The sequence below is a fragment of the Genypterus blacodes genome, unplaced genomic scaffold (assembly GCF_046128005.1).
Source record: "Genypterus blacodes isolate CSIRO-AG114 ecotype Tasmania unplaced genomic scaffold, CSIRO-AGI_Gbla_v1 ptg000030l_1, whole genome shotgun sequence".
NCBI classification, from domain to species: Eukaryota; Metazoa; Chordata; class Actinopteri; order Ophidiiformes; family Ophidiidae; genus Genypterus; species Genypterus blacodes.
The window spans coordinates 2,009,397-2,021,411 of NW_027466843.1; the positions used below are offsets into that span (position 1 = coordinate 2,009,397).

General features: G+C 44.2%; 1 protein-coding gene across 1 annotated transcript; it reads left to right on the top strand.

Moving 5' to 3' along the window:
• The first annotated feature begins 564 nt into the window (after positions 1 to 564).
• Positions 565 to 11,863, top strand: aspscr1 (ASPSCR1 tether for SLC2A4, UBX domain containing). Its single transcript, XM_076145782.1, has 17 exons — positions 565 to 663; positions 865 to 920; positions 1,658 to 1,772; positions 3,212 to 3,312; positions 3,889 to 3,946; positions 4,050 to 4,123; positions 4,272 to 4,785; positions 5,020 to 5,076; positions 5,293 to 5,432; positions 6,202 to 6,283; positions 6,390 to 6,456; positions 6,805 to 6,867; positions 7,230 to 7,282; positions 9,384 to 9,435; positions 9,567 to 9,636; positions 10,067 to 10,254; positions 11,620 to 11,863. Exons 1-17 carry the CDS (start codon positions 574 to 576, stop codon positions 11,628 to 11,630), a joined length of 1,791 nt encoding a protein of 596 aa, XP_076001897.1. The 5' UTR covers positions 565 to 573; the 3' UTR covers positions 11,631 to 11,863.
• The last annotated feature ends 152 nt before the right edge of the window (positions 11,864 to 12,015 follow it).

The window sequence follows — 12,015 nt, forward strand, 5'->3', positions numbered from 1 at the left end:
GGTGGCAATTTCCCCTACAACTGAGAACAATGTTCACCACCCACCCTCTCTCTCTCAGGTGGGCTGACACATAAATGTTGCTGAAATGACCACACTGAAGCATGAAGCCTCACACCTCTCCAGCTGTTCCCACCAGGTGTCTTTGTGTTGGTCTGATTCCAGTTTTGATCTAGTTTAATTGCCATTGGGAAAAAATGGCCTTGAGTCTCTTCTTGTCTGTGTAGGTTGTCTGTCAAACTGCATACGGTTCATGTGTATGAAGTCGTACAGAGAACAAAAATCCTTCAAACCTGATATGACATCATCATCTGAGACAAATACAGCTCCAGGTAAGTTACGTTCAGAACAGGATTGTCTATTATAAAATGTATAATATTTAAAGAAGATTGTTTAAACTGAGGTACTTTTTTTCTTCAAAGTACTTGTATCTCAATAATCATCTGCATTTAATAAATGTTCACTTGTAAAATACACACTTTCAGAACATGAAACGAATGCTATAGTCTGTTCTTCTTTGACGATAAAGGGTGAATAAAGTTGATTCAAACAAACACTGTGACGTCACTATCAACAATGGCAGCCAGCGGTACAGCGGTGACAGTTCTAACTCCAAATGGGCGAAGACAGACTGTTAAAGTGTATGGAAACACACCGTTATTGCAGGTAACATACACTTTACAAGGCTGTTACGTTTTCTGACATTAATTACCCGTTTGCTTTTGTTAATTCGTTATTACATCCACCCGAGTTAGCTAGTTAGGCTAACGGTAGCTAGCCAGTGACGGGTCAGTTTCTCTCTCTTGTTTCGAATGAAATGCAATAACTGCTGATAGACACTTATACGCACACATTTATCGCCCTCAGGTGCTGGAGGACGTGTGTAAAAACCATGGCTTTAACCCCGACGACCACGCTCTGAAGTGAGTATCAGGTTTGTTTATCTGGTGTAATAGCTGTGGGGAAAGTGCCTCCATGTTTCAGTCAGCAAAGCTTGAAGGAAAGGAAAGGAATACAAAGGTGCAAGCAATAGAATAGGAAACCAGCAGTGTAACCTTGGTGACCGAGGCTCTTACGGATTCATGTGGGAAAAGGGCGGATGCACACACAAAATATGTTGTCGTTGTCAATTTGCAAACCCTGTGGTTATGTTGAACTTGTACTGTATTTAATGGCGTGTATTATTTAGTGGCAGTGACACTTCGCGTATTGCTGTTAGCTACAAAGTTTCATGCCATTCTGTGCAGATGAACAAGGCCTGTAAACTCTTTTTCACCTGAACTTCACAGGATAAACAACTATAATTTGTGAATGGGATCACATCCACCATAGATAGTAAAGTGACGTCCTGTTTTAGGATTGTGGTGTGATTGTGATGATGTTAGAGCTTCATCACCATATTCAGAGGCTCGATGTGTACACGTGAAAATAAACAGAATCTGATTCCTCTCTCTGCTACACATCTTAGACTGGAGAGCTTTACACAGCTGCCAGTAGGATGTGAGATTTGAGTTGTGAATAGTGCTCAGCAGGGCCTGGTGCAAATGTTTCCAAACCCAAATGACAATGTGAGACTTGACTAGTATGCTGTTATCACACCTGCATGCAGCGCTGTCCTCACACTCTTCTCTCTCCTCTTCTCTTGTCACGCTTCAAAAAGGTTCCAAAGGACTGTTCTTGATCTGACGCTGCAGTGGAGGTTTGCCAGCCTGCCTAACAATGCTAAACTGGAAATGGTGGCAAGTACAAGGAAGCAGGGGGGTCCGGAGAGCCAGGTATGTGAATAGTAACTACGACAACACTAACGATTTGAGGCAGATTTCACATCATGTAGCTTTTTGGAGTTATTTGTATTTCACACTTAAGGGCAAATGACTGACAGAACATTTTGTACTACCTGAAACTCGTGTTGATCTGGAGGATTAAACACTATATCCAACAGTGGGCGATGTGTAGGCCAACTCACCTAAGAAGTACATAGAGTACATTGTAATACAAGTACATTGACTTAACTAATCAATTATGAAGTCTGTTGTCAGTAATTGTTTCAACACAATTGTGATAACTTTATTCTCAGCTGTGTATGTGGCTTGTTACTGTCAGTAGTGTGGCTATGAATATATTCCTTGTGTGTTGTTGTTGCTACTCTGCTGAGCTGAGCTGTAGTTTCCTATGACATCATGCTCTCATAATCCAAGCAGTAAAAATCACTGCTGGGTTTCATCTGTTGTTCTTGTCCATTTGATGGATGGTTGACTGTTGATACCTCACAGATTATAGCGCACACAAACACAAACACACACACACACTCACACTCACACTCACACTCACTCTTTCCGAAATGTCACCAGCCAAACTAGTGTGTTTGTGTGTGTTTTGTGTTTGGGTGTTGACAGCCAAATCATCCTTTTCATCTCTGCTGGTGTGCTTGTTTCTGTGCTGGACATAATGATTGTTGAGTAAATATAAACAACTTGTAGAATGACTCAGAGTGGCCTGGTGCTCATTGTCAGACTGAGGTAGATCCACATGTGCCGCCTGAGCAAGTTCAAATAGAAAAGAATTTCCATTGTGTGAAACGACTCCAGACTGTTGAGCAAACACCACCAAGGGAGGTTTGGATGCCTCACACAGTGAAGCCCCTCATACATTACAACAACGTAAAAGTATTCTGACAATAAATCATTTTGCATCCCATCCAATTTTTGGGAAGTAAAAATCCACTTGGCCTGCAGTTGGGACGTGTTAACATATTGGATAAACATGTTTAGTGTTTTAGAGTTTTAGAGAGTGTTTTTACTGATGTTCACATTAAATGTGTAAAGTGAATATACTGTTGTTTTCAAAATAGAGCCAAATGACACTAAATAGTACAGCACAGATCCAGATGCCATTTGAAGGTCAGACAGTGTGTAATGTAGTGTTCACGCTCTGTATTTATAGCATAATCATAATAATGCAGGTAATTTGTCTAGTTAGTGGAATCGCACTCTGAGCTTGTGGCTAAACTAACTTGGTCATCCTAAGATCTGTTTCTGGATCTATAAAGACTTGGATCCAGATGAAAACTACTTTAAACCTTTATGCTTCTTCATAAATAATGACCTAAAAAGCTAGATGTAAGTTTGTCCGAGTTTTGATACTTGAATATTGTGTCCGGTTCATGGATTAACGGCAGTTTTGTGTGTATGCCTGTGTCTCTCATATTCCTCAGGTGCGGATTGCATTACAGATGGAGGATGGCTCTCGGCTGCAGGACTCTTTCTCCTGTGGACAGAGTCTGTGGGAACTGCTCACTCATTTCCCTCAGATCAGGTATGTGTGTAGGAAATATCGCAGTCCAACAATGTGTTAGATAACACCACACACACACACACACACACACACACACACACACACACACACACACACACACACACACACACACACACACACACACACACACACACACACACACACGCACGTGCACGCAGCTGTTAAACTCAGTAGTTCCAGCTGTGCACTCCCAGGTGCTTGTGCATCCATCCAGTCTGTATTTCATCCCTATTTAATGACATCATTCCATATCCTGATTCTTTTCCAAGGAGGTTACTCCCCCCTGAAATGGATATGAGCTCTGCAGCTGAGTAAAAACTCTGGGAATGTTGTGGAGCAGAAGGAAAGTTTTGACTCTTTGTACTGAGCAAAACAATAGTAAACAGTTTATGGCTCAATCAGTTTTACGCAGGATTGTGCACACATGGCTCACACATGCCTACACTCTTCATCATCATAGTGAGCAGAGGAGTTCCACTTCTGTGTGGGTCTTTGTCACTGTCGAGGCAAATAAACGTCACTGGGCTCTTCATTCTCATAGTTCTCATTTTTTCAATCTCTCCTCTTCACCTCCAGCATGTCAGCGCTGTCTGAGTCAGAATCTACTCCCGTCTGCGTTTACATGAGAGACGAGGTACAGTTTGAGTATCACCGTTTCTCAAAGAATTCAAACCGAGTGGTGATGCTCATGTAAGTATGGGATTAAACAGTATGTGTGTGTTTGTGTATGCATGTAGGTGAGTGGGGAGGAAGCCCTCAAGAATGCTACTTTGAAGTCTCTGGGTCTCACAGGAGGAAGTGCCATCGTCAGGTAGCTATGTTAAAGATTTAATCTATTTTTATTATTATTATGTTTCGGGTGATCTATGATACAAAATCAACCGATATTGATATTGAACATTTTTGCCCCCAAAATGTACCAGCGACTAAGATAAAGGCACTGTTCCTGTTTCTCGAAGGTTTTTAGTCAAAAAGAGCAAAACAGAGGGAGAGGAAGATGCAGCAGAAGCCATGGAAATTACTACTACGCCGAAAACGCACACGGCCAAAGAAAGCATGGCGAACCCTTCATCTCAGCCTGACGTCACTCCCTCAAAACCCGTGGCATCAACAACAGAAGTGCCACATAGGCCAATCGAGAAGCCTCCCGCCTCTGTTCCAGCTACTTCCACAAGCACACTTGCTGTTAAACAGGAAGAGGCCCCAAAAACCCAGGATGTTGTCCGACCTAAGGCCCCTCCGACGGGTACAGGATCACCGGAGGAGGATGGGGAGAAAGCAGGGCCATCGGGACTAAGCGCTTCCTCTTCCCCTCCCTCCGCTCCCTTCATTCCCTTTTCTGGAGGGGGTCAGCGCCTCGGAAGTCCGGGGGCAGTTGTAGCAGGGCGCTCGCCCTCAGCTTCGGCTCTGTCAGGTTTGGCTGTGGAATCGCCCAAAGCCAAGAAAGCCAAATCTAGCCACAGTAACACTAAGGTGAGAGTGAAAGAGTAATTAGTAGTTATGATCAGGTTCTTAAGTCTTAAGTGACTGTTTAAGAAGAAAAATCTGATATTGCTTGATTTTAGATAGATTGATTAGCATGTAGGTAACCGTGTAAGTAAGGTATCAAAATAGTGTTGTCTTGGCATTGGTAGTGAAACACAGACATAGTTTTGGGATAAGTATTCAGTCTGATTCACATCGAGCCTTTTCTGCTTCTCTTGACAGTGTCGAGCCACCGCCGTCCAGCTGGAAGAGAACAGAGGATTACTGGATTACTTGGGGGTAAACCAGTTGCTGTTTGTGTTTTGCATTTTGGCTTGTTTGTTTTGTTCCTGCACTTTAAACAGTTGCTGATTGAATATGATTTTATCTTTGTTTATCTCTTATGAGTGATTTGATTCAGTGTTTTGGTTTAAGTAACAGCTGAGGGTTGATGATGTTTCAGGGTGCCTGATTCATGTGTGGGTAACTTCTTCCTCTCCCTCTCTCAACCTGTAGCCAGTGGAAAGGGAACCCCTCATTTACCACCTGGATTCCGTAGAGCGACGCACCAAGGAACACGGGGAGCTGCCTGACGAGTTCTTTGAAGTGACAATTGACGACGTGCGCAAGCGTTTTGCCCAGCTGAAGAGCGAGAGGTGGGGAGGCAGAAACACATGTTGCTGGCCAAGTGACTTTGGTCAGAGGTCTAGACATGATATTTGATATAAATGGCTTTTTGCTGAGATCAGATGTGTTTGTTACAGATTTACAACCGCTCATATTGGCATTTGGTCCTGCAGGTTTATGTCGATGTGTAACCCTTAATTGCTTAATACCACAGCAGTGATGAGAGGCCATAGGCAGGGGGAATGCTGGGCATTACTGCGTGTGTTTTTGAAGTTTTTTTTAAATTTATGAGTGCTTCTTCAAACCAGATGCCGACAACTTTATTCTGCGCTCTCTGGATGTGGCCACAGCTGCTGAGACATTGTGCGTGTCTGCCAGCGGGTTCTCATTTCTAACACGCCACACATACTACAAAAGCTTCTAAATATGGCGTACCGGGCGCAATCAGCAAGTGTGTGTGTGTGGGTAGACGGTAGACGGACCAAACGCCATCAGGTTGAGACCACATACATCCTTTAATCTGTCTCAACATTGACTTAGACCTGCCTCATGGCAAAGCTGCCACCACGTCAATTGCTGCAATTACCAAGGCTGAAATTAGGCAACCACAGGAGTTCATCTCTGCCTCTGACACGAACACACATTCATGGCCCCACATGAGGACAGTTGAAGATAGGACATCTGCTCTGTATGCTTTTTTTTCTACTCTATCCCGTTGTGGTGTTTATGGTATGCTTTTTATTTCACAGCTCATTTCATTGTGAGTGTGTCTTGTCTCTTTCGTCTCTGTTTCTACAGGAAGGTTTTGGAGGAAGCTCCACTGATGACTAAAGCTCTAAGAGAATCGCAGATGAAGGAGAAGATGGACAGATATCCCAAAGTGAGTCCCAGTGACTGACGCATGATCACAGCGGAGCTTTAAAATGTGTGCTTGATTGAAATGCGCAGACTTTTATGATCCAAAACAATCCACTGTGTATCTCCAGGTGGTCCTGAGGATCCAGTTTCCAGACAGACATGTTCTACAGGGTTTCTTCAGGCCTCTGGAAACAGGTGTGTGTGCGTGCGTGTGTGTGTTTGTCTGTGGTGTGGTGGTATTTTAGCTGGTTAGCCACAGGTATGGCTGCAATGTTAAAGCTACTTGCGTCTCCTTCACCACATTTATGGCTCCAGCCACAGTGACAGACACAGAGAGAATGAGACCAGCCTGTAATTCTATGAAGTAGATCTACCTCAGCCATAATAGCGACACAACAACCAGCAGAACAACAATTCTGAGGGAAATTCCATCTGCAAAATGAATCATACTCCACACACTCTTCATGTAGGTAGACCAGATCTTGTGTCTTCAGCAGTGTGTCTGTATAAACTGTTGTTCTTTCTGCTTGTGTTTGGTTGCAGTTGCTTCTGTACGGGATTTTGTGAAGAGTCACTTAGAAGATCCTCGACTCCACTTCTACCTGTGTGAGTGTCTTTAATCCCACTGTGCACAATCACAACATCATCAACACAATCAACTTCATTTATATTTGCATGGTTTCTGTTAATGTGGATACAATGTAGTTACATAGCAAAGTCATCATAGTCTGCTGGAAAAGTGTCCAGTCTAGCAAATGATGTGGGTAGAGGTAATTACACTTTTGTGTCCAATACATCAAATGTAAATTGTTCATAAATGCTAAAGATTCTTTTAATGGCACTTTTGTTTATGACAACCAGTGTCATCATGACTTCATTATCGATTTCTAGAAAAGCCAACAAACTCTGCTCTCTCTCTCATTTCGGCTGTTTGTAATTTTGTTGTTTTTTCCAATAAACATTTTTAGTCACCACCCCCCCAAAAACCATCCTGAGCGACACTTCAGCTACACTTTTCCAGGTAAGATCTCTCACTCACTCTGCACTGCGATTACAGAGAGAAAGGCACATACATGCATGGATTTGATAGAGTTCTGCCATTGGCTGAATAATTGGCTCCTAATAGGAAGGACACCAGGTATGAACGCACACACAGAATGCTGAAAGAAAGTGCCTTAATCTGATCAGAAGCAAAGTTTTAACGTGCATGTAACAGCAGCGACTGTCATGAACCGACCATAGCAGAGAGATTGACTGGACATGAACCTCATCTCGGTAAAACGCCTCCAAATCCCAAATAACTATCTAACAACTACTACTCCTCGTTTGGATCACACACACACACACACACACACACACACACACACACACGCACACGCACACGCACACGCACACACACACACACACACTAGGGTTAGAGCTGCTGCTCCCTGCTCTTCTTCACAGTTCCTCCACCACCACATTCCCTTTCTTTCCCTCTCCTCTCTCCTACACACACTCACACTTGTTCCCCCCCCTCACCGCTGTCCTTGACCCCAGCTGGGCTTGATTTTTCCCAGACTGGCACATGGGGTTAATACAGACTCTGCTTTGATCTTCATGCACACACACACACACACACACACGCATACGCACACACGCTGAGTATTGAGAGCCTTGATGCTTTGTAGCTTTAGAACTCAATTCTTAGAAAGCCGTAGTTGAAAGTTAATAGAAAGAAATGTAAAAATGGTGTTCACTATCGAAATTCCACCACCTGGAACTTTTTATTTACATATTGTTTATATTAGAAACAGTGAGAATCATCCACTCTTGGTTGTTCTTTGGCCCTTTCTGATGAGTCAAACTGAAAAAAGTGCAAAGTTGTGGAAGAGAAAATTGTTGTTATTGTTAATACAACAAAAACCAACGTGTGTGTTTGTGTTGCTATGATCTCTGAACCAAACTCGATATAAGCCGCCCATCTCATTCTTCCTCTCTGACCTCTGGCCTGGTCTCTCTACTCGTCCCTCTCCTGTGACGAGCAGCACCCGTACAGTCCCTCTCTCCCTGCATCTCCCTCTCTCTCTTCCTCTCTCACGCAGACTCTCTGTGTTTCATTCAGGCTACACATCAATCCTCGGTACACAAACACACATGGAACCTCTCTGTCTTCTATCTCGCTCTCTGTCTAACACAAACAGACACACACACACACTTGAATCACTTTGTGTCATGTCAGGAAAGGAATGTTTCCCAACCCCGAAGCCCTTTGATAGCAGACGTCCCCTCCATCATCTGTCTCTCCTTCCGTCTCCCATCAGGATTCGTTCTGCCTCTATCTCGCTTTCTCTCTCTCTCTCACACACACACAGGTCCTATCATGTTGCATTTTTCCTCATCCTGGAGGTGGAAGTAGGGGGCAGCTATAATGCCTTTTGTTCACCCAGATGCATTGTTTCATGCTCACAGCGCTGTGATAACAGCAATGAGGCCAGCATGTCCCTGTTTCTGCAGCAGATACTGGCGGCTTAGCAACAACGCTGCCACTATTTGTTTTTACACTCCACTGATTTTAATCACAGTCTGGAGTGGAGCCACATGCAGTTGCAGTTGTGAGTTGCATCTTTGGACATGATGACTCCACACGCACACACACTTACACACACACGGGGGGGTCATCAAATCCTTTTGGCCATAACCCCATAACCCTTACTATATCATAGCAGAAAGAAGCATCCAGCTGTTTTTAGTTCCTCCTGATCATAACGCTGTTGATCTGTGTTTCTGTTGCCCTGCCTGCCTTTCTGTCTGTGGCTCCGTCTCATAATTGTAACTTTGATCCATTATCCTCATTAAGACGATCATCACAGAGGAGTGTTGTGCTGCAGGGGTGAAAGTGTTTTCACTAACTGCTCATTTTGTGGTCTGCTTCAAAGATGCACGCTTACTGGTTCAAATCCCCAAGCAATGAATCTGCTCCAGAAATCAACTTAACTCTCGGCTTGAATGTGGTGACAATATATGACTTTTTAAATGGTCTCTCTCTCTCTCTCTCTCTCTCTCTCTCTCTCTCTCTCTCTCTCTCTCTCTCTCTCTCTCTCTCTCTCTCTCTCTCTCTCTCTCTCTCTCTCTCTCTCTAGGCCAACCTATTCCCTGGTGCTTTGGTGTACTTTGGTTCAGATGCTCAAACAGGTATTTTGTCTTTTTACTTCCTTTCTTTCATACGTTGATGTAAATGAGATGCAGACGGCCATCTTTATTGGATAATTACATTCAAGTAAATATTTACATTTTGTGTGTGGGTGTGTTTGTTTTCTCCACAGATTCTTACTTAAAAAGTGAACTCAGGGAATCCTGTGTGTCTTCCTTGCAAGCAAATGAGACCATAGCAAGGTATGCGTACACATCCCCGTGCGGTATGTGTGTGTGTGTGTAAATGTGTGCTCCGTTGTACATGCGTTTGTGTATGTGCACTTGTATCCCGCGGCAACCAGCCTATTTTCCTGTCACAAAGCTGTCATCATTGGAATCCCTTTGAGGTTCTGCCTAAACAGCAGGTGCCCTCATGCTCCCTCATTTCCTACACACACACACACACACAAGCGCACACACACCAGTTTCTAGTCCTTCTAAAGACGGAGCCCATTTCCCAAAAGTGACCCCCACTTCTTGTCCTTTATTTCTTCAACAGGGTCCTCATGGCTCCTTCTCTCTTAGATCTTTATCTCACACAACTGTTTCTTAGCTTCTTGCATAACTCCTCTCACAGGAAATGTGCTTTAACTTAATTCATTCATCAATTCCTCTCATCCCACCACCTCAGCTGCATGCTCAGGTCCCCGGAACCCTCCTTCAGTCCTATGGACCCCGAGGACCCCCTCCCTCCTGCAGAGCCGATCGCACACGCCAGCGGACCGACACAGGACGAGCACGATCCATCTGCAAACGGCCAAGCTACCAAACCTACAAGGTCTGACCCAGGCAAGGTGCCCAAATGGCTTAAGCTTCCAGGTGAAAACAACACACACACACACACACACACACACACACACACACACACACACACACACACACACACACACACACACACACACACACACACACACACACACACACACACACACACACACACACACACAAACCAAATTATCTATAGCAAATGGCCTTCTGAAAGTAGAATTCCTCATTCCTCAGAAGATAAGATGTTTGTCATGGTGAACCAATTTGTTCAGTGTGGTCACCCTGTGGTCACCCTTCACCCCAACCTCGGCGGCCCAAGAGACCACTACAGAGGGGACTCTGGGCCCAGGGACAGGGACCGTCCCTGGGCCACATCACACAGCACGAGCTCCTGCGGCCCCTGGCACAGCTCTCCTGTTGCGGCTCTGGTCGCGACCATAGTGATGTTTTTGTTCAGAGTGTTGCTCCCTTTTCCCTCTTGTTTGTGTCCTCGTGCTCATTCATTTGTTGCCGAACTCTGCGTATGTCAGTGTGTGTAAGTCCTTGGAGGAAGTTGTGGCTGCTCTCTCTTTCATGGGGGAAAGTTAAAAGAAAAAGACCCTGGGGGAGGAGGGCTGGGGGGATAAATCTGGAATTATAGACTCCATGTGTGAAGGCCTACAGAGGACACTTAGACATGCAAACACACACACATCATCGATGTTAACACAGTCCTTCATGGTCAGCATCCACCCTGATAGGTTTGCTGTGGTTGAACATAATCTTAATAGAAAGTTTTCCCTGGTTAGAGCTGATACACTCCCTCTGGCCGTTACAGCTATGTATCCTTTCAACAAAAGCTTCCTGTTCCATCCTGCGTCCTGCTCATCAGCATTTCTTCAATCCTGGGCTGACAGGGTTTATCACATTTTGCACATTCTGAGTTTGTTTTGTAAAAGTGTCCCTTACTCATTTATTTTAACTTATACTGCTGTGTGTTGTGTGATAAGTTGTTATCTTCCAAAGTCTGCATTTGTAATAAAGCAGCTTTTCTATTTATTATTTTTCAACGGTGTGAATGACGATCAATAGAAAAATGGCTTCCACTCTTGTGTGCTGGTTAAAAGTCAAAGGAACATGCACACTTAGGAAAATGGCTGAAAAAGCAAACAGTTTTAATTAAGTCGCAGTGTAAACAAACTCAGCATAGTGAATAGCAGCAACTGTGTAAGCCCATCTGGCTGCTGTCAGTGCAGAGATCTGTGGTCGCTCCGCTGTCTCATGTTGTTACTCAACAAACACAGCTTTAAAGCACAAAGAGGTCAGTCATTCCTCTCCATAAACAACATCCGGCTCATTTTCCATATTTCAAAGGCCGTATCAATGTTGTCGTGACCCGGGTTGATGTTTTTATTTATTTCCTGTTTTCTTTCACAGGTAAGAAGTGAGACTGCTGGCTCGCGGATGGAAGGACAAACGTCTGACAGCTGTGCCATGCAGACTGTGTAGAGCACTTAACCTTTGCGGCGCTCCTGAACACACTGGACTTTGTGATTGAGGTGGACTGAGCCTGCATTCAGAGCTCAGAGTGAGATGGTGTGTTTCATTCCAGCGGAGCTCTCAGAGGATCACGGCTGTTTGTGTTTAGAAAGAAACCCATGCAAACTGAATAAAGAAAATTGTGACAAAGATGCTGCATTTGTATTCCTGTAGTTAAGACATTGATTGATTCTAAGGATTCCAGTTCTCCCTACAACTCTAGTGTATGAGATTAAAGCCACAGTCATGGTTCGCAGCCCGCAAACGAGCCCTTGTAGCAGCATTTATCTATTT